We start from the raw sequence: 24,246 nt of genomic DNA on the forward strand, positions 1-24,246 counted from the left end.
CATGGCAGGAATGTAGCCACTGTACATAGTTGCTGGCAGCGGCGGTCACAACAATGCACGGTTACAAGAAGAAAGGGCCCCGGGTTGCCACGTGGCACTACCGAGAGGGAAGCCATCGCGTTCGGCGTATGACTCTGGCGCATCGTACTGCATCTGCAGCAGCAATTCGCACCATAGTGACACAACGAACTGTTTCTAGGACAGCTTTGATCCAGACGCTCTGTAGCGTGTATTCCACTGACCCCAAACCACCAGCATTTGCGACATCATTGGTGTCAAATGAGACTCATTGGAGGGAAATGAGGAGGTCTCTTGTGTTTATAGATGAAAGCTTTTTCTATCTCGGTGCCGGTGATGGCCGTATGTTTGTTAGCAGCAGGCCAGCTGAGGGGCTGCAACCAACCTGTCTGCGTGCTAGGTACACTGAAACTATAGTGGGATTATGGTCTGGGGTGCGATTTCGTATGACAGCAAGAGCACTCTCGTGGTTACCCCAAGCATACTGACTGCACATTTGTACGTCAGTCTGGTGATTCGACCTGTTATGCTACTATTCGGAACAGCATTCGATGGGATGCTTTTCAACAGGATAACGCCCGCCCACATACTGCTATTGTAACCCAACACGCCGTACAGAGTGTCGACAGGTTACCTTGGCCTACTCGATCACCAGATGTGTCTCCAATCGAGCACATATGGGACGTAACCGGAGGACGATTCCAGCGTCATCTACAAATGGCATTAATCATCCCTGTAGTGAGCAGCCAAGCACAACAGTCATGGAACTCCATCTCACAAACTAACATCTGGCACAGTCAATAAAATCTTCTGGGTTTAAGGCCGTATTGTCATCTGTAGACTCCGCTCAGTCTCCTATTCGCCGATTTCCACCAATGGCAAGCAGTAAAGGAAACTCCAATGGAAAACGCCTATTTCCGCCAGTGACAGCAAGCAATGCAAAGACCTATAAAATGAACTCCTAATACCCTTCCTCCTCGCCGTCACATCCAAAGACAGCATTCCTCCATAGTATATGAGTATCCAAACTAGTGCTTATTCAGCAGTTAGCAATACACCTTGAGGAAGGTGCCTTGCAACAGTCGCCGAAACGTCGGAATTTTACAGATGACAATGCGGCCTCAAACCCAGAAGAATTTTATTGACTGTGACAACAGCCGAGGAAGCCTACGTTTATATTTAACATCGGCACTTGTACAGCACAATTCAGGCACGTTTGCATGCTTGTGTTCAACATTCTGGCGGTCACACCTGTTGTTAATTTACCAGCATTTCACATTTGCAATGGGTTATCTCGCGCTTACATTAATCTGTGATCTTAGTGTATTAAACACTTAAATGTGTTGCCTAGACATACGTAATCCCGAAATTTCATTACTCTACATTAGCTATTTTTTTGGTGTTGTGATTTTTTTCCGTCAGTGTAAAAGTTTTAAAATTATGATCACTCACCACTCAACGCAGCCCTTCCACCTTCTCTTTCGTCACAGTACGTATCGCCATGAGAGTGCACCCTGTCATAAAGCAGCATCTGTGGGGCAATGGTTTGTGTGCACTGGAATTTGTGAAATGGACTGGCCTGCGAAAGTCCTTACCTGAACATCTTTGGGATGAATCAAAACGTCTAATTCGCTCCAGCCCCCAGCACCCATCACTAACTTCTCTTGTTTCGGCTCTTGAGGAATAATAGGCTGCCATTCCTTCACGGAGATTCAGACACAACACTGAAGATGTTCTCAGCGAAGTTCAAGCAGTCATAAAGGCGAAGAGTGGACACAGCCCATATTAATGTCCAATAACAGTTGTCCGCATACTTCTGATCACATAGTGTAGCTCACAGATTATAGTTTGCTTTTGTTGGGAATATTGCTGAATTAGAATGATGGAATTTCAAGTCTGTGTCAGTCACGAGTAACTGAGCCGTAAATACAATTCTTAACTCTTCAAAAAACATGGCGTAATGGATAAAGCTGGTATTGTCAAAATAAAGAAAATATCAACGTTACCAGTTGCCATAGAATCAATGTTGAGGGGACATTATTGTCAGGTTTAGAAAGTACTGGCCATGCGTCTGCGGAATATCACTTACGATGGCTTAAAAATGCGAGGGATTTTGTTGTGGATGGCAGTTCATTTAAAATTACGGATTATTAGATCTGTTATATTCCGAAAACTGTGTTCAAAAATCTGTACTCCAAGTAGACTGTATTAGATAAAATTAATTTCCTCACCACAATAACTATTTTTTTACATCCTTTAAAATGAATTGATAACGTTGATAAAGAAGTAAACTTGTAACATTACTGGGCACATCCACTAAAAGACATATTCTCTTGTGTAGTGTATTTACATACTCATTATGATGATGTCTTGTTTTGCTAGCTTCTATGTAACAAATGATGTGGACATGAAAGCACACAGTCATAACGCCCCTATCGCCTACTCGCAGGGAACGGACATCACCGAGGCTTTCGAAGTACACCACATCCGCAACGTCGCGGACGCCATGTTGAAGCAGTTCTACGTCAGGGATGCGAGGACACGACGAAACTCACCGTACACTTTTAAGGAGAACGGTTTTTATCGCACGCTCAAGGCTCGAGCACGTGAAGCATTAGCGAATGAAAAATACGTCGGATCAACAGGTACCATGTACTCTAAGGTAAGACACGTAGCTGCTATTGGACTTAGCGGACAACTCTGTCCTCACTGAACAGCATGCAAAGTATATCGAGGTAAGAGGTATATTTTATAATCAACACAATTTGCTATTTCAGTCTCATTTAATATCAATATTTACTTCTGTACGAAGCGTTGTGGGAACATGCTGCTGTCATCGAGTGCCCATCTATTAATTATAAAGGGCGTCCCATAAAGAACGCAACTTTTGAAATGCCTGCCATTCTTGTTCCACAAGTTGGGAGATCTGTTTCCTTTGTGGTTAGCAATAGAGTGCTTCACGATAGGACAGCATGCTGTTGTAGTGAAAACGTATTACGAAGGTGACTAATATTGTGCAGATAGCTAGTTTCAACTCAAGCGCCGAGGATTTACCCATTGGGTGCTTGCGAAACAAAGAGGGGACAACAATGTCATATTGAAAATAATGTTCACTGATGAGACGCACTCTGTGCTGAATGACCTCGCGAACAAGCAAAATTTTAGGATTTACGGCACAGAAAACTTTCGAGTAATTGTGGAGATGCCATCACATCCACAACGAGTGACTATGTGGTGTGGCATTTGGGCCGAGGAAATAGCTGGGCCGCACTTCTTCAAAGATGATGGTGGAAACGCATTAACAGTGGTCGGCGAACCAAGCGCAAGAGAGAGATTTCGTGGTCTGAACTGGACCGAGTGAATGCTGAAGTAGTTCGGCTTCAACAAGACGGCCGGGTGTCGATTGTAACAATGGACTAGTGACGAGAGAGATTCCCTGGCCGGGTGATTTCTCGCAATGATGACGTGAACTGGCCACCAAAATCTTATGATTTGACACCATGTGATTCCTTTCTGTGGATTATTTTTGAAGTCTTATCTGCACACGAAGAAACCACGACCTCTTCCAGAGCTCAAGGTCAAATTCAGAGTTTGGTTTCAGAACTATAGGTGTAAGTACGTTGAAAAATTATGGAAAATTTCATCGAAAGAACGAGAGGGCACCTGCAGAAATTTTGAGTTACAACATATTTCATACACCACGCAGGTGGCATACACTGCAATATTATGTGAATTACTTAATTTCGTCAATAAATTTATATGTTATTATGCACTCAGTGGTTGTGTTCTTCATAGGACATCATTTATATGTTTTTTATGTCTGCATATGCCAGAGGTACGATAGTTTTGTTGGTGAGTGTGCCGGTGAGATTAGCTGCTAAATTCTGCGAAGTAATTTACAGGGGGATACGATCCAAATACAACTGTTAAGTAGAAAAACTTCGGTATTTAATTCCACTCGCACACTCACTAACAAAAATGTCGCACTTATGGTGCATGTTGTCAAACAAAATAATGCATAATTACCCGAGATGTATCTGATAATGCTGCCGAAACGAGTCGTACTAAAGGAAATATTGGTATTAAACATAATTAAAGTAGCAAATCGCGTTGTTTATAAAATTCTCCACATGGTATTTTTTTAGTTATTTTGTTATATCCAGTGTTATGTTTTTTGTGGTTTCCATATTGATTTGTAACGAAACCATAGTGTCTTATTTAATCCAAGACCATACTTGGAAAACGCCCCAAGATTTTGCCAGAGTAAGGTTTGAGTTAATGAAATGCTAACTACCCCAAGATGGGCGCCAAAATGTATAAATTAATCTTTGATACATACCGGGTGATCAAAAAGTCGGTATAAACTTGAAAACTTAATAAACCACGGAATAATGTAGATAGAGAGGTAAAAATTGACACACATGCTTGGAATGACATGGGGTTTTATTAGAACAAAAAAATAAAACAAAGTTCACAAAACGTCCGACAGATGGCGCTGGACAGCAAAACTGCTACCATGACGGGTGAGAGGTACGCCGATATGTTACAGAATCGCATCATCCCCAGCCTGGCTGATAAACACCTGCTGGAACGTACGACGTTTATGCAGGATGGTGCTCCACCCCATATTGCTAGACGCGTGAAAGATCTCTTGCGTGCGTCGTTTCGTGATGATCGTATGCTAAGCCGCCACTTTCGTCATGCTTGGCCTCCCAGGTCCCCAGATCTCAGTCCGTGCGATTATTGTCTTTGGGGTTACCTGAAGTCGCAAGTGTATCGTGATCGACCGACATCTCTAGGGATGCTGAAAGACAACATCCGACGCCAATGCCTCACCATAACTCCGGACATGCTTTACAGTGCTGTTCACAACATTATTCCTCGACTACAGCTATTGTTGAGGAATGATGGTGGACATATTGAGCATTTCCTATAAAGAACATCATCTCTACTTTGTCTTACTTTGTTATACTAATTATTGCTATTCTGATCAGATGAAGCGCCATCTGTCGGACATTTTTTGAACATTTGTATTTTTATGGTTCTAATAATACCCCATGTCATTCCAAGCATGTGTGTCAATTGGTACCTCTCTATCTACATTATTTCATGATTTATTCATTTTTCAAATTTATACTGACTTTTTGATCACCCGGTATATTAATATGATTATGCAAACAAGCTCACAGTGGAAACCAATCAATTGAAGGGTTAATATTTGGAAATACTGTTGTTTAGTTTTTGATTAACAGTACTCGATTGCGTAATGATGTTACAAACTTTCAGGGATGGTGGAGAAGGGCAATTGGAAATGTTGTCAAAATCTGACTGAATATTTCTGCAGCTTTTTCAGATGGTAATCCAATACAGATAACTGCATCGTCTGCAAAAAACTGAGGTTACTGTTAACATTATCTGGCAAGATGAACAGAAACAATCTCGATATATTTCCCAGGGGACATTCCTAAAGTTACTTCTGTGGCTGTCGTTAAATCTCTACGTCCAAGATAATATTCTGCGTCCTCTCTTTCTTTAAAATACTGCTCTTTCTTATGGTTATGCTGATATCTAAGGATAGTGGGTGAGTATAGAGCGTTGACAAACTTAAATGTTGTCAAGAAGATCGGAGATATGGCGTATACTGTGGTGTGCACACTGTCGTTCCCAGCGCACATCAGACGTGGGTTTACTCATCACAAATTGTAAGTGTAGGCAGCAGCAGTCCAAACATACTCACACTGGACTCGTATTCGGGAGGACGACGGTTGAAACCCGCGTTCAATCATCCTGATTTAGGTTTTCCGTGATTTCACCAAATCGGTTCAAGCAAATACTGGGATGGTTCCTTTGAAAGGGCACTGCCGACTTCCTTCCCTAACCCGATGGGACCGATGACCTCGCTTTTTGATCCCCTCCTCCCAACTAAACAACCAAACATATTTCCCTGAGCTGCACCAGAAGTCTCCGTCTTGTGTTCAGTATTTTAAATTCTGCCTCTGAAGAACAGTACAAACATTGATTTTCAAATTTTTCCTTGATTACTGCATCGCTATGTATATGATCGTGTGACAGCAATTGCTAGTAAGCTTACTGCGACGAGCTGGGTCACACCATTCACATAATAACATTTTTCCACTTCTGGAGCATTGATTTCCGGTGTTGCGTCAAGTTTTCTTCTTTAATTGATCTCTCATTTCTAATGTAGATACTAGATAACGAAGAAACCACCGCAGAAAAAACCACTAGCAATGAAGGGTGAAGCTTTGGCGATGTCATCAGAAAAATCGTCAAACAAATTTCGGCCGAAGAACCCGAGACAGAAGCCAACAACTCTTCACTCCATGTTTGGTGCTGATTACGTTTCCAGAACATTCTGGAAAATGCAGAAAGTAGTATTTAAGTAACAATATTTCCAGTAAAATGGAACGATCCATGTGGTGCAATGTTATGGCCTCCATGTTCAACTCATCGGAATATCTGGGTTATTTATTTAGACACGCTTGAAAGAGCTTGAAAGAAGAAGTTATTAGCTCTTGAAACTTTATCACATTTGAAGGGGTGAACAAACTACGCCACAAAAAGTACGATAGGACGTGTTCTACTGGATCGTTTAGCAAAACTTGGATGCATCCGGATACCAAAATTACTTTTTGTTTGTTGTGAAGCTCTCAAATAAGAGCCCATCTGTATTGCCTTTTACTATCTCTTTTATTATTTCGTACAATCTCTATCTTATTTTCCATTTAACTATACTTTGCAAGAGGCAGTCGCAGTCTTTTGAACTTTAAAATACTCAGCAAAATACAAACACTGAGAATAACTGGACAGATTAAATTTTAACGATAACGAGTGATCAGGAAGAACCCATAAAATAGCAATTAAAATTTGAGGAACAATTTTCATTGTAGTCGTCGCGAACTACATTGATCAACATACACAATGACCTAGCAGGACCACAAGGCAATCAATACTCTGTGTAGATTAATCAATCACTGTAGAGTTTCCCAGTCATTATTGTTTTCGATAGTTTATAATAAGAAACATGTGTGGGGAGAAATTTCTCTGCTTGCTATTTTTGCTACTGGAGGAACAACTGTGCATGTATATATTAGGAGGTCGCGAAGGGTTTGAAAGAAACAGAGGACAATTAATTACATATTTGGCGTAAAGGAACAAATCCGCTTCTTTTGTACAAACTGCTCCAGACTTCAGGCGCCCCCATTTTTTTAAGAAGCACCTAGTGAAACCCGCACGATGCCGTTCTACAAGCTAGAATGCGCATGCGGTGTGCGCCAATCCAATGCTTCTCATCCACCGATGTGCCATAATGCAGCATTGACTGCGATTAGGATCAATGGGAAAGGGCAGGGATACTGTCCTCCGATTGATCCGTGCTTGGAGTTACCAGAGGGTCTTGGCTAAATGTAACATTATGTGTCAATTACTGTGGTTGTAGATTCATGCTGCAAGAGGGATAATGATCACTGTAAGTACATCACCGCGTTTCTTGTAAGCGGGGTCGATCACAGAAGAATGATATTCTTCCGAAACTGAGGAGGGATATGTTGGACTCTTCCACGGTGGAGTGGCAGCTTTCATTTATGTGAGCGACAACGTTCTTAGCCACAGTGCTGAGAGACTGAAGAAGGGGGCATTACGCGAATGGAGCGCCTGCAGGTACTGTTGGACAGGTGATACTTCTACCTCGGACACTTTCGGACCTGCAAACCGTATTGACGGAGAAACTGGATGTCCTGCAGACGCCTCACTGTTTTGAGGGATGGGTGGGGTAATAACAGATCATGTAGTTTCACCATATGTCTTTGAGGGCCTCCCCCCCCCCCCTCCCCCCCTCCCCATGAACCATGGACCTTGCCGTTTGCTGGGGAGGCTTGCGTGCCTCAGCGATACAGGAAGCTGTACCGTAGGTGCAACCACAACGGAGGGGTATCTGCTGAGAGGCCAGACAAACGGGGGGCAGCAACATTTTCAGTAGTTGAAGGGGCAACAGTATCGATGACTGACCGATCTGGCCTTCTAACATTAACCAAAATGGCCTTACTGTGCTGGTACTGCGGATGGCTGAAAGCAAAGGGAAACTACAGCCATAATTTTTCCCGAGGGCATGCAACTTTACTGTATGGTTAAAATGATGACGGCATCCTCTTGGGTAAAATATTCCGGAGGTGAAATAGTCCTCTATTCGGATTTCCGGGCGAAGGCTACACAGGAGGACGTTGTTATCAGGAGAAAGAAAACTGGGGTTGTATGGATAGGAGTGTGAAATGTCAGACCCCTTAATCGGGCAGGTAGTTTAGAAAATTTAAAAACGGAAATGGATAGGTTGAAGTTGGATATAGTGGGAATTAGTGAAGGTCGGTGGCAGGAGAAACAAGAGTTCTGGTCAGGTGAGTACTGGGTTATAAATACAAAATCGAATAGGGGTAAATGCAGGAGTAGATTTAATAATGAATAAAAAATAGGAGCGCGGGTAAGATACTACAAACAATAAAGTGACGCATTTTTGTAGTCAAGATAGATACGAAGCCCACGCCTACCACAGTAGTACAAGTTTTTATGCGAGCTAGCTCCGCAGATGATGAAGAGATTGAAGAAATCTAAATTATTCAGATAGTGAAGGGAGACGAAAATTTAATAGTAAAGGGGGACTGGAATTCGATAGTAGGAAAAGGAAGAGAAGGAAAAGTAGTAGGTGAATATGGAATGGGATAAGGAATGAAAGAGGAAGCCGCCTGATAGGATTTTGTACAGAGCATAAGTTAATCATGGCTAACACTTGGTTTAAGAATCATGAAAGAATGTTGTACAGAAACCAGACGGCAGTTATAAGAGCCGAGAGGCACGAAAGGGAAGCAGTGGTTGAGAAGGGAGTGAGACAGAGTTGTAGCCTATCCCCGATGTTATTCAATCTGCATACTGAGCAAGTTGTAACCTATCTCCGATGTTATTCAATCTGCATACTGAGCAAGCAGTAAAGGAAACAAAAGAAAAATTTGGAGTACGAATTAAAATACATGGAGAAGAAACAAAAACTTTGAGGTTTGCCGATGACATTGTAATTCTGTCAGAGACAGCAAAGGACTTGGAAGAGCAGTTGAACGGAATGGACATTGTCTTGAAAGGAGGCTATAAGATGAACATCAACAAAAACAAAACGAGGATAATGGAATGAAATCGCATTAAATCAGGTGATGCTGACGGAATTATATTAGGAAATGAGACATTTAAAGTAGTAGATGAGTTTTGCTATTTGGGGAGCAAAGTAACTGATGATGGTCGAAGTAGAGAGGGTATAAAATGTAGACCGGCAATGGCAAGGAAAGCGTTTCTGAAGAACAGAAATTTGTTAACATCGAGTATAGATTTAAGTGTGAGGAAGTCTTTCCTGAAAGTATTTGTATGGAGTGTAGCCATGTATGGTAGTGAAACATGGACGATAAATAATTTAGACAAGAAGAGAATAGAAGCTTTCGGAATGGGTGCTACAGAAGAATGCTGAAGATTAGATGGGTAGATCACGTAACTAATGAGGAGGTACTGAATAGAATTGGGGAGAAGAGGTATTGGTGGCACAACTTGACAAGAAGGAGGGATCGGTTGGTAGGACATGTTCTGAGGCATCAAGGAATCACCAATTTAGTATTGGAGGGAAGCGTGGAGGGTAAAAATCATAGGGGGAGACCAAGAAATGAATACACTAAGCAGATACTGAAGGATGTGGGTTGCAGTATTTACTCAGAAATGAAGAGACTTGCACAAGTTAGAGTAGCATGGAGAGCTGCATCAAACCAGTCTCTGGACTGAAGACCATAACAGCAACAACTCCTAGAGTAGATTTGTTTCAGTTTTTGTCGTATCCATCTATGGTGAGGGTTTTCTGTTTTCTTTAAGTAACATCAGTATAGTCTGTATATTTTCATATGTTGCTTTAATGTTTCATGTTTAACAAAAGATAGCCACATCTACGTCCTTGATCGCAATAATGATGTTAACGCCCAGAGGTACACAGATGAGACTTTTCTGGGTCTTCCTTTATGATGTTCCCAATTAGTGTTTATTGGTGTATATTAGAAGTCTAAATTTATTGCATGTTAGTGACCAACACTATTTAGCAATATATATAGAGAAAATCTATGAGGAAAACTGTATAACGAAGAATAGGTTACTTATCTTGTAGTTGGCATCAGCATCTGGGCGGCAGCTTGAGTTGATAACCTTAACGAAAGTAAAAATTGGTCCTGGATTTTGTTTCCAGAATTACAGTGTATATCAATTACATATTGTTCTAGAAGCATCCAGAACTTCCGTTGAATGGCTAAACTTCCGCTTTTAATATTTAACACAAATCAAAATTAGACCATGTTTTTCACGAAAAAATACTTTGAAAATATTATGGGCGTACGGATATTATTCGAAGTCATAAATTCAACATAATACAGGTTAGTAAATTAAATAAATATAAGGGGCTTCTCTCATAAGTGATGTTACATTGACTTAATGAAAACAAAAGTGAGAATAAGACTGTATTTTATATTTTGTTGTGACACTTATAGAGAGACTAATTTTCGTGGCAGAACCCGGTAGCATGTAAAAATATCGATACATACTCGACTAATTTTAAGGGGGAACGTTCACGAAATTAACCGAAAATGTTAGTTTTCATTTTTTTATTCATTAGTAGAACTTATGGACAATAAGTTCCCAAAGTTTCAATTATGAATCACATCCAAAGTGGTTGAAAAATAATTAAATGTGTGACGCGATATTCCTGCCACACCCACTTTTTTAAGCAACACTTCAATACTAGCTCGTTGAATTACTTTCCGTGGATTACTTTCAAGAAAACATATATGGATGCATCTAGAAGACTGTGATACACTACTGGCCATTAAAATTGCTACACCACGAAGATGACGTGCTACAGACACGAAATTTAACCGACAGGAAAAAGATGCTGTAATATGCAAATGATTAGCTTTTCAGAGCATTCACGCAAGGTTGGTGCCGGTGGCAACACCTACAACGTGCTGACATGAGGAAAGTTTCCAACCGATTTCTCATACACAAACGGCAGTTGACCGGCGTTGCCTGGTGAAACGTTGTTGTGATGCCTCGTGTAAGGATCTATGATTTCTCAGGATCTATGCACCCAAATTGTGTGAAAATGTAATCACATGTCAGTTCTAGTATAATATATATGTCCAATGAATACCCGTTTATCATGTGCATTTCTTCTTGGTGTAGCAATTTTAATGGCCAGTAGTGTATTTTGTTAGATAACTTTTGCAGTTACAACTTTTTGACATTAGGGTGGATTTGCAACTGTGGATGAGGTCTCCGTGTTCGTCTGTTTGCTAGCCAGCAAATACGAGTTTTTTCATAGGCTAACACGGCTGCTTGTTTCTCAGATATTGGCCGACTCGCTGGTGACGTCAATGCTTGCGCTGAGCGTCGTGGCCGCCTGGACACACAGTTTCGCGGTGGCCATGTTGGCGGGCCTGCTGCTCGCCTTCACCGCCATCTGCGCCCACAACTTCACGCATCTCAAGGACAACCTGCGAATGTACTACTTCGACTTCTCGATGATGTCATCCAGGTACTAGGGCCACCTGTGCATCGAATAAACCCAGTACCTTAATCGATACATCTTACCTTCTGCTACTGTGTTTTTCAGAGATTGGCGTATCAGTCACGTACTGAGCCACCATTTGTACACCAACACTCTTCTCGATCTCGAGGTATCCATGTTTGAACCATGGTTCAAATTCTTACCATTTGAAGAGAAGAACTTTTTTACTCGTTATGTCAGTTGGATTTATTCTCCTATCGTGGGGGCGATTAGTTTCCATGTTTGCTGTATATCCAGGTGAGTCATGAGAATGAACGTGGCAGCAAACTACATATTTACTGTATATGAAGTGTACTCTAGTACTATAGGCACCGGTACATGCTATCGTTTTTCAGGGTGGTTGACAGATTTAGAGGCAGCAAACTTGAAATGAGGAAATCAGACCTTATCCCACTGATAATACCTGCGTCAATGGTCTTCATTGCTGGGGCATCATTGCTGGAAGCGCTTTACATGTGGACGTATATTACAGTTTGTGGAAGTCTGTTTTTCGTTTTTATCGGACTTACTGCAGCTCATCACCATCCATTGATCTTCCACGATGGAGATACTCCACGGTAAGTCTTCTGGCAGGTTGCATCGCTTTATACTGACGGAATTTTTTTTAATGGGTTACAGTAGAGCTTGTTGTAGGATACAACCAGCCACAAGCAGAGAAGCGGTCCACAGGAATATTCTAAAGTAAGAATCCGCTTCAGTTGTAATGAGTTTTTATTTGTCTAACCACATGGCGGGCTTCAGAGCAGTAGAGCTCCATCCTCAGATGCTAACAAATGTAAAGACAAGAGGGGGATGCTAGTTATAAATACACGCGTGTGTTTTTCTGACAAACTAGACACAGTCATACTAGAGCTACCTTTCTATTTTGTCATTTACCTGTCTCTTTGGCGGTATGTACTAAGTTCGTTAGACGGATTTGTACACCTTCGTTGTATCAGACAGAGAAACGGCATTGAATGAGAAACAATACGTACTAGTAAGTAGCGTATTTCTGGAATTCTTTGCAAGAGCTCATTGTTTGATCATAGGACGGATAATAGTTGCTTGGACGCTAACAATCATTGCTCGGCCTGAGATTCAGTAACGCTTGGTGGCGTTGCAGCCAAGTGACACGCTAACGAAAGTGCTTGGTAACGTAAAATGCCGTTAACATTTGAAAATCTAATACTTCACGGAATTAAGATAATTCTCATTTATTGTTCCGTCTCAGCTGAACATTTTTTTAGTTAGATTGCATGTTTCGATCAGTGTGGATCATCTTCAGATTTAAAACCAAATATGTAGAGTCTAATATCTTGCAATAAGTAGAAAAGAAAAGAATGGTTCACAACCGTAGAATTTTCCTTAGTAGTTGCGTGAGCAACCCGTCTTGTCTACTCAGAACCACACACTAAAGTGCTGTGTTTTGCAACTACGGCCAATGTTTTGAACAGGTATATGTTGGAGTTAGGGAGAAGGGGAAATGGAGTGAAACTGACTGAGGCAGGGAGAGGAAGCAGGGTAGGTGGGTGGTGGGGATGACATGAATTTAACAAAAAAGATCGTGCTATAATTATAGAACTTATAATTATTTGAAAATTCTCGTCGAAAGACTTATAGTGCAGAACAATGGATATGTAAAATGTAAATGGCATAAACCAGTGAAATTACGAAATGGAGGGAAGGGGGTTGAGAAGGCGAGGGACGGGGGAATTAGGGAGGGAGGGATAGTGGCAGGGATGCTATGAGTTTAACAAGACAGGGTCTTAACTAAAGTTGCAAAACGTCAGTAACGTAAAAAACCTTCTGTTAAGATACCAGAATGGATGCGTTAAACTGTAAAAAGGGATAAAACAATAGATTATAAAAGTGGAAATAAAGCAGCGAAAACTGAATGTATATTTAAAAATATCCAAAGGGTGCAGCTTTAAAATTATAAAGTCACAAGTTCTTGGTCTGAAAATCTAAAAATAAAATTGTATAACAATTTTTTCAGCTAAAGTATTAGAAGTATAGGCCCAGAACAATGGATGTGTAAATAGTCGCCGGCCGGAGTGGCCGTGCGGTTCTGGGCGCTACAGTCTGGAGCCGAGCGACCGCTACGGTCGCAGGTTCGAATCCTGCCTCGGGCATGGATGTGTGTGATGTCCTTAGGTTAGTTAGGTTTAATTAGTTCTAAGTTCTAGGCGACTGATGACCTCAGAAGTTAAGTCGCATAGTGCTCAGAACCATTTGCACCATTTTTAAACAGTCAGGAAAATGAAGATCGTAAAATTACGGAAGGGGGGTTATCTTGTCTTGTCTATTCATTGTAAAATATTAGTTAATACATATTTAGTTTTGCTTTGTTTCAGATCTGAAGATTATCCAGATTGCTCGAAACATGTAATGAAACAAAAAAGTGAACAACTGAGACGGAACAATAAATGTGAATTACCTTAATCGTCCAAACATTTGCTGAATCTCTCAGGACGATTATGTCGACTGTAGTGACTTCACGGAATATGTAGGTAGAGAGGTAAAAATTGACACACATGCTTGTAATGACATAGGGCTTTATTGAAACAAAAAATTGCACAAAATGATCGACAGATGGCGCTTCTTATGATGCAAAAGCGGTAATTAGCACAACGATTGATTTTTATCAAAGCAATGTTATTTATAACAAATACTCAACCTACCGGCCGCCATTCATCAACAACACCTGTAGTCGAGTGATGATGTTGTGAACAGCACTGTACATCACATCACATCACTAAGTATGGTTGAGAAATTTTGTCGGAACTTGGCCTTTAGCATCCCTAATGAGATCGGACGATCGCAGTAGACTTGCGCCTTCAGGTAACCCCGCAACCAATAATAATCACCCGGATTGAGGTCTGCTGATCTGGGAGACCAAGCACGACGGAAGTGGGGGCTCAGCATGCGATCCTCACCAAAAGATACGCGGGAGAAATTTTTCACACGTGTACCAGCCATCCTACATAAAAGTCGTACCTTCCAGCAGGTGTTTATCAGCCAGGCTAGGGACAATGCGATTCTATAACATACCGGCGTACCTTGCACCCGTCACGCTGACAATTTGAGAATCAGACACCCACAGTTCCTCGAAGAGAAACGGTCCAACCACGACTGATGTGATAAATTCACACCAAACACTGAACTTCTCGTCATGCAATGGGGTTTCCACGATAGTTACAGGACTTTCGGTAGCCCAGATTCTGTGTTGTGGATGTTGACAGACCCTTGGAAATGGGCTTCGGTCGATCCACAACACTTTAGACAACCAGTTGTCATCTTCCCCACCCAAATGCTCTCCGCCTTGCAGAATCGTTGGCTAAGAGTTCGTGATGACGCTGGATTTTCTTACGTATAATATTGGAGGGTACGCGTTAGTGCTCTCCAAACACTAGTGCGTGGGCTACTGGAGTGACGTGCAAATTCACGAGCGCTGATTTGACCATACGAACATGAAACCGCTAAAGTCTCGATTTATTCCGTAAGTGTTCGAGCAGCAGTAGACTGCGAGGCCGTATGTCTAAACAAACTTCGAACTTCGTTATCATTTTCCTCACAATGACATTTGTCACAGGACTTCTACCTGTTCGAATACTCTTCTTACGGCGATGACAGGATCTTAAAGCTGCAGTGGCAGATTCTCCATTCTGATAGTAAAGCTTCACTAACAGTGCCTCTTCTGGTAAAGTCGACATACCGCGATTGCTGGCATATCTGTCTCCCTCTCTCACTGTAGCTCATTTTATACTCGATTCTCGTGCGGAGTTACTGATGTGTTGCTGTCCAGCGCCATCTGCTGGCCGGTTTTATTTCAATGTAGTCTTGTGTCATCTCACGTATGTACGTACATTATTCCGTGAATCTGTACGTTTTCCGATATTAACGGACTATATATAAGCGGAGCACAGTCGAATGAGGAACCATTCCAACGACGATGCTGGCCGCAAATGGAAAAATCTATTTAAGGGCAGTTTGTTACGGCCCGACGCCTGGAACGAACGTCTCGGAAACGGCGAAGCTGGTAGGCTGTTTTCTTGCTACTGTCGTGAGCGTCTATGGAAAGTGGTTGAAGGACGCTAAAACCACGACCAAGTGCCAAGGTGTTAGGCGTCCACGCCTCATCACAGAGCATTGAGGTCAGAGGTTTGTCCGCTGTGTAAAGCATAATGGGCGGCGATCTTTTGCAGATCAGATGAGAAAGTATAATTCTAGTGCAAGCACAATTGTTTCGGAGCGCAACGTTCAGCGCACATTGTTCAATATGGGACTTGGCAGCAGACGAATGCTACGTGTTCCCATATTAACCCAACGACACAGTCAGTTACTACTGCAGTGGGCGCTTGATCGTAGAGGATGGACCGTGGATCAGTGGAAGGGTTTCTTGCTACAACAAGTCAATGGCCGTGTCCGAACATGCCATTATCTAGGTGAAAGGCTGTGCGAAACATGCACCGCGCCACGGGCACAAGTCGGTGGGGACATTATTGTGCTATGGAGGACCATCACTTTGGGTTCCGTGGGACTTGTGGTAGTATTCGAAAGCAGCATGACAGCTGTGGACTAGGTGAACATTACTGCGGACCATCCTTCTTCCTGATGTCCTCGCCAACAGCAACGGCAATGCGCTTCACTGATTTGAAGAACTTGATGATTTGACCACCAGATTCACCTGATCTGAACCCGATGGGACACATCTGGGACTATATCAGGCGCTATCTCTGTACTCAGAAACCACCGGCCCGTAATTTACGGGAATTGCATGAACTGTACGTAGACATTCGGTGCCTTTGGACACCTACCAAACAGTTGTCGAATCCATACCACGCAGAATCGCTAAGCTATTGCGGTGCAAAGATGAACCAACGCGCTATTAAGCAGGTGATCGTATTTTTTTCTCTTCAGTGTATAAATAAAGTACACTGTCTCCAGAAAGTGATAACTACAAAAAGTTAATCATTTCTGCATCTGTGCTGTCCGAGTAGTTTAGTTCGTGTCCTGTGTGTGACTTGAAACTGGTTGTCACCACTCCGTGTAGCCTACAAGTGGACAGCTTCATATACCTAAGAGAGCGTACTCTTAAAGCACTGTCGAATGAATTCGTACATATTATAAAAATGGGTATGGTGTTTATGTGTTTGTTTGTATGATTGTTCCATCTCTCTCCTAAACCACAGGATCGATTCCAACTAAACTTGGTGCATATATATATATATATATATATATATATATATATATATATATATATATATATTACTGTCAGGCGACAATCGCCATGAGGGGTTAAGGTACACTACTTGTCAAAGGGGTAGGGGGTGAAAAAGAAGCGTGGCCTGCGACGCGTGAATTACCAGACTTGATTCATCCAGTATTTGAGAATGATAGCATTTAGAGCCTTGCAACTTAACACATTATTTCAAACATTTACTAAATTTTTTCTTGATGACAACCCCTAGAAAATGATGAAAGGAAAACTGTTTATCCCTTTCCATTTTTCCGTTGTTCATGCAGTAAAAGTACCTCATGAGGCATGACGTTATAATTTGTTACTTCTTTACTACTAACTGTACGCAAGACACATTTACAGACATTATGCGAATACAGCACTGAATATAAACGCAAAATTATATTATTGTACCGCACATAGTTCAAGAGATATGATGTCGTAAACAGTGAAATGCATGAAGAACTACCGCATTGTGTATGACGTTTAAATTTATTACTTCTTTGATACTAACTCTGTTCGCAATAAATTAAGCAGGCAATATCCGGATATTGTACAATATTATGTCATTGTACGGCATATAGTCCAGAAGACATAACGTCATAAGCAGTGATATGCGTGAAAAACTGCGGCATTATGCATAACTATTAAGTTTATTACTTCTTTGCTATTAACTGTATTCGCAATAAATATCGCACACAGTAACCAAGTATGCCGATGAATGAACCTTCAATATTATATCATTGTAAGACACTTGGTTCAGAAGATACGACGTCATAAACATTATCTACATCTACATCTACATCTAGATTTATACTCCGCAAGCCACCCAACGGTGTGTGGCGGAGGGCACTTTACGTGCCACTGTCATTACCTCCCTTTCCTGTTCCAGTCGCGTATGGTTCGCGGGAAGAACGACTGTCTGAAAGCCTCCGTGCGTGCTCTAATCTCTCTAATTTTACATTCGTGATCTCCTCGGGAGGTATAAGTAGGGGGAAGCAATGTATTCGATACCTCATCCAGAAACGCACCCTCTCGAAACCTGACGAGCAAGCTACACCGCGATGCAGAGCGCCTCTCTTGCAGAGTCTGCCACTTGAGTTTATTAAACATCTCCGTAACGCTATCACGGTTACCAAATAACCCTGTGACGAAACGCGCCGCTCTTCTTTGGATCTTCTCTACCTCCTCCGTCAACCCGATCTGGTACGGATCCCACACTGATGAGCAATACTCAAGTATAGGTCGAACGAGTGTTTTGTAAGCCACCTCCTTTGTTGATGGACTACATTTTCTAAGCACTCTCCCAATGAATCTCAACCTGGTACCCGCCTTACCAACAATTAATTTTGTATGATCATTCCACTTCAAATCGTTCCGCACGCATACTCCCAGATATTTTACAGAAGTAACTGCTACCAGTGTTTGTTCCGCTATCATATAATCATACAATAAAGGATCCTTCTTTCTATGTATTCGCAATATATTACATTTGTCTATGTTAAGGGACAGTTGCCACTCCCTGCACCAAGTGCCTATCCGCTGCAGATCTTCCTGCATTTCGCGTCAATTTTCTAATGCTGCAACTTCTCTGTATACTACAGCATCATCCGCGAAAAGCTGCATGGAACTTCCAACACTATCTACTAGGTCATTTATATATATTGTGAAAAGCAATGGTCCCATAACACTCCCCTGTGGCACGCCAGGGGTTACTTTAACGTCTGTAGACTTCTCTCCATTGATAACAACATGCTGTGTTCTGTTTGCTAAAAACTCTTCAATCCAGCCACGCAGCTGGTCTGATATTCCGTAGGCTCTTACTTTGTTTATCAGGCGACAGTGCGGAACTGTATCGAACGCCTTCCGGAAGTCAAGAAAAATAGCATCTACCTGGGAGCCTGTATCTAATATTTTCTGGGTCTCATGAACAAATAAAGCGAGTTGGGTCTCACACGATCGCTGTTTCCGGAATCCATGTTGATTCCTACATAGTAGATTCTGGGTTTCCAAAAACGACATTATACTCGAGCAAAAAACATGTTCTAAAATTCTACAACAGATCGACGTCAGAGATATAGGTCTATAGTTTTGCGCATCTGCTCGACGACCCTTCTTGAAGACTGGGACTACCTGTGCTCTTTCCAATCATTTGGAACCATCCGTTCCTCTAGAGACTTGCGGTACACGGCTGTTAGAAGGGGGGAAAGTTCTTTCTCGTACTCTGTGTAGAATCGAATTGGTATCCCGTCAGGTCCAGTGGACTTTCCTCTGTTGAGTGATTCCAGTTGCTTTTCTATTCCTTGGACACTTATTTCGATGTCAGCCATTTTTTCGTTTGTGCAAGGATTTAGAGAAGGAACTGCAGTGCGGTCTTCCTCTGTGAAACAGCTTTGGAAAAAGGTGTTTAGTATTTCAGCTTTACGCGTGTCATCCTCTGTTTCAGTGCCATCATCATCCCGGAGTGTCTGGATATGCTGTTTCGAGCCACTTACTGATTTAACGTAAGACCAGAACTTCCTAGGATTTTCTGTCAAGTCGGTACATAGAATTTTACTTTCGAATTCACTGAACGCTTCACGCATAGCCCTCCTTACGCTAACTTTGACATCGTTTAGCTTCTGTTTGTCTAAGAGGTTTTGGCTGCGTTTAAACTTGGAGTGAAGCTCTCTTTGCTTTCGTAGTAGTTTCCTAACTTTGTTGTTTTACCACGGTGGGTTTTTACCGTCCCTCACAGTTTTACTCGGCACGTACCTGTCTAAAACGCATTTTACGATTGCCTTGAACTTTTTCCATAAACACTCAACATTGTCAGTGTCGGAACAGAAATTTTCGTTTTGATCTGTTAGGTAGTCTGAAATCTGCCTTCCTTCCTTTTTTTATATTCCTATTAACTTCGATATTCAGGGATGCTGCAACGGCCTTATCATCACTGATTCCCTGTTCTGCACATACAGAGTCGAAAAGTTCGGGTCTGTTTGTTATCAGTAGGTCCAAGATGTTATCTCCACGAGTCGGTTCTCTGTTTAATTGCTCGAGGTAATTTTCGGATAGTGCACTCAGTATAATGTCACTCGATGCTCTGTCCCTACCACCCGTCCTAAACATCTGAGTGTCCCAGTCTATATCTGGTAAATTGAAATCTTCACCTAAGAATATAACATGCTGAGAAAATTTATGTGAAATGTATTCCAAATTTTCTCTCAGTTGTTCTGCCACTAATGCTGCTGAGTCTGGAGGTCAGTAAAAGGAGCCAATTATTAACCTAGCTCGGTTGTTGAGTGTAACCTCCACCCATAATAATTCACAGGAACTATCCACTTCTACTTCACTACAGGGTAAACTACTACTAACAGCGACGAACACTCCACCACCGTTTGCATGCAATCTATCCTTTCTAAACACCGTCTGTACCTTTGTAAAAATTTCGGCAGAATTTATATCTGGCTTCAGCCAGCTTTCTGTACCTATAACGATTTCAGCTTCGGTGCTTTCTATCAGCGCTTGAAGTTCCGCTACTTTACCAACGCAGCTTCGACAGTTGACAATTACAATACCGATTGCTGCTTGGTCCCCGCATGTCCTGACTTTGCCCCGCACCCGTTGAGGCTGTTGCCCTTTCTGTATTTGCCCAAGGCCATCTAACCTAAAAAACCGCCCAGCCCACGCCACACAACCCCTGCTACCCGTGTAGCCGCTTGTTGCGTGTAGTGGACTCCTGACCTATCCAGCGGATAGTCGAGGAATCTGCAGCCCACATGGTCGCAGAACCGTCTCAGCCTCTGATTGAGACCCTCCACTCGGCTCTGTACCAAAGGTCCGCAGTCAGTCCTGTCGACGATGCTGCAGATGGTGAGCTCTGCTTTCATCCCGCTAGCGAGACTGGCAGTCTTCACCAAATCAGATAGCCGCCGGAAGCCAGAGAGGATTTCCTCCGATCCATAGCGACACACATCATTGGTGCCGACATGAGCGACCACCTGCAGATGGGTGCACCCTGTACCCTTCATGGCATCCGGAAGGACCCTTTCCACATCTGGAATGACTCCCCCCGGTATGCACACGGAGTGCACATTGGTTTTCTTCCCCTCTCTTGCTGCCATTTCCCTAAGGGGCCCCATTACGCGCACAAGCCCAGACGCAGCCGGGTACCGGCGCGAACGTACAGCTATAAATACATACCTGGGCAACGACGTGTTTCTCCGCTAGTATTTTTACATGTTACAGTTCAGTAGCTCTCATTATAGTTCGTGAACGCAGAATTTCATTTTGAAGCTGTTTGACACTATTCGCTTCAACATTCGTATACATATCGAAAGAAGTGGAGAAGTGTCATCTAGGAGTAACTTACCGTGAATAAGCGTAACAACATTCCGCTTTGGGATGTTAACATTTTCTAAAGAATACTTAAGAGATGGAAGTGAGCCGGCGGGAGTGGCGGAGCGGTTCTAAGCGCTACAGTCTGGAACCGCACGACCGCTACGGTCGCAGGTTCGAATCCTGCCTCGGGCACGGATGTATGTGATGTCCTTAGGTTAGTTAGGTTTAAGTAGTTCTAAGTTCTAGGGGACTGATGACCGCAGAAGTTAAGTCCCATAGTGCTCAGAGCCATTTGAACCATTTTGAGATGGAAATGAAATTCATTAATGAAGTAATTTGGTATGATTTTCTGCAATTTCTCGTCGTGATAATCTGGAGTCATTGAACAGGAAAGACCGTCATTGGGAAAACGGAATACGAGGAAGGACGTCAAGCAACACGTGTAACGTACGGAATAATCAACGCATTTGCACTATGAAACACTCTTGTAGTCAGGGTACACAAAAGGAAAATACTGTCAGAGGATGATTTTGTCTTAACACCTTCATTATTTCATGCAATTACACGCTGTCGGTATTTATGTCGACAACGCCTCCGAAAATTCATTCCTACAACTGGGAAGGCATTTCAAATGAATCACTATATAGTAAACGAGTCAATATTACCTACGCATCCGATTCACGAATACAAAGACGAATAAATAATATCTATATCTGTCGAGTGCTGTGGCAGTTGCGAAAAAAATACGAATTATCTCTTTTCCAAATTAATTTTAGTAGTGGTAATCAACGAAATTTTGTAAGTGTAGTTTGTAGTCCTATAGAGATTTATGGTGGTAATTAAAATTCCGACTTCAGCCTTTACAGGCGTAATGATATTTTTGCGCAATTTGTAACATTAAATGTAACTAAACAAGAAAAATTTTGATATTACTTAACGACAGATATATGTCTTGTTTCTGGTATCACTCATCACCAAATTATTCTTTTTCAGGGCTGATCTGGATTGGGGTATTCAGCAGCTGGATGCTGTAAGAGACCGGCCTGTGATATCCAGCTCGGATATTCTAGCGCTTACGTTCTTCGGACATCACGGCTTACATCACCTGTTTCCTACAGTTGACCACAGGATCCTGCACAAGCTGTACCCTGCGTTCCAGAAGACGTGTGCCGAGTTTGGCATCGAATACAATGATATCAGCTTCAGTGAACTGGTCCGAGGCGCATATTTACAGGTCGCGAGAACAAAGCCCAACACAGTTCCTCCTGGTTCAGGAAAGCACTAGTACCACCGAAATCATAAGATGTTGTCTAAGTAAAGCCCTAGAGCGCCTTTATTACCTGGGGTAACACTGTGTTGTTTTCGTAGCTGTAACTGTCGAAGAAAAAATGGAGGGTGTTAGTATGATAATTTAGTCGACGACACGATACAGCATTTTCTCTTCTCCTTATTACTATAAAATGTATCCTGGTTTGAAAGAGAAATGAAAAAAAATGTATATTTGCTAAAAGCATTGCGTGAGACTGAAATATGTAATGATAATGTGATTCAAATATCAAGTCGTTTGTTAAAACTGTAAATATGTTTTACAACCAACATAAAAATGTTAAGTGCTGTCAACTAGAGCACTAGCTATATCAACTCGAGTGTTGGTAAAGTAACGTTCTCGAGCATCTCTTAAAAAATGGAAATCCATATTGGTACACCTAATCTTATAGGCAGTTGGCCATCCTACTTTTAGTTGCAGTTCATCAGTATCAATGGATGCTTACTTTGTCAGCTTTACTATTCATTTATTCTTATCATCCCACTCACGTGTCTAGTAAGAGCAGTGACTGGTACGTTTTCATCGTATATTTAGGAAGCGGCTGTGAATGAGTCACTGGGATTTCAATAAAGCTTTGTTGATTTTTATTTGTGTTTTAATTAATTAATTAATTCATTTTTGCAGATTTCATCGTGAATGAAGACCTTCGGAGATATACGGCAAGTCAACATTCATTAAGACATACCGGCAGTGAAACTAATTCTGTAGACTGTATTAACAATTAGGTGTAATTAAACTACGATAATTTATTTGCGCTTAAAAGGACCGTAACTGCAGGGTAATATTGCCAGTTTAAAATTTAAAAAAAAGGAAGAAAATATCTTCCTCAGCTATATTAAACGTACTGGATGATGTCTATTTATCACTACGTGATTCATATTTACACGAGTAATGTCATTAAACACGTTTTTTTGACATAAATGCTGGATAAAACTGGGTAGGAAGGTAGATGATGGGTAGTGAAGATAATCAAGATGTTTTTGGTTGCTCTCACGAAGCCTAACGATAAAAGACAGAAAGAGACAGCTAATTTAATATTGTTTAGTCTCATATCTGTTTGTCCTTCCTCTGCATGCTTTAGTGTTTATGGCTGTAGCCCTACAAGAGCTTACAAATTGGGGACGTCACACGATGTGCAGATTTACGGTTATTTACGGTTACTATTACGAGAATCCGACGGAGTGCGAGGCGAACGATGCTGGTTTCTGTGACGGAGTCGCAGAGTGTTAGCTTAGAAATACGTATTTACTATTTACATTGTCACATCATATAAAGTTTTGAATACGAGATGCCAGATAAGTTGAGGTTTTCCAAGTATGCATTAAATTTGATGGCCAGAATTGATCTGTGTACAAAACAGAGAACCAAATTAATATTGAGTTAAGTCGTCTACATTACTTTGGTGAACCTACTTATTTGTTCAAGGGAAGTGTTTTATTTTTTGGAAATTAGTACACTTGATCCAAAGAAATGTTATTTGTAGTGGATGTGATGTTTTTACACTATCGGTAAGCAAGTTGTTCATATCTCGTGACAAAAGATAATTTAAATGGAGGCTGCCAGAAGTGGCAAGGGGAGAGACATGATTTACAGCAGCTGCCAATGCGTCCAGAAGTACATCTGAATTACCAACTACTACCACCGAGTTATTATGTACAGTCAACAATCATAGGGAAATCAGCTATACCCAAGAAGAACATCCGTATTAATGCT

General features: G+C 41.8%; 1 protein-coding gene across 3 annotated transcripts in view; it reads left to right on the forward strand.

The window, feature by feature from the left end:
* Positions 1–23,120, forward strand: part of LOC124776883 (cytochrome b5-related protein-like) — a 125,546-nt gene extending 102,426 nt beyond the window's left edge. For all 3 annotated transcript variants that reach the window (XM_047252067.1, XM_047252069.1, XM_047252068.1), the window contains exons 3-7: positions 2,468–2,680; positions 11,448–11,635; positions 11,714–11,905; positions 12,004–12,225; positions 22,200–23,120. In XM_047252067.1, coding sequence (XP_047108023.1) covers positions 2,468–2,680; positions 11,448–11,635; positions 11,714–11,905; positions 12,004–12,225; positions 22,200–22,491 — 1,107 coding nt within the window. In that variant the 3' untranslated portion in view covers positions 22,492–23,120. The remainder of the gene's footprint in view (positions 1–2,467; positions 2,681–11,447; positions 11,636–11,713; positions 11,906–12,003; positions 12,226–22,199) is intronic.
* Positions 23,121–24,246: the final 1,126 nt, after the last annotated feature.

This window comes from Schistocerca piceifrons, chromosome 2 (assembly GCF_021461385.2).
Source record: "Schistocerca piceifrons isolate TAMUIC-IGC-003096 chromosome 2, iqSchPice1.1, whole genome shotgun sequence".
In the NCBI taxonomy this organism is placed as follows: domain Eukaryota; kingdom Metazoa; phylum Arthropoda; class Insecta; order Orthoptera; family Acrididae; genus Schistocerca; species Schistocerca piceifrons.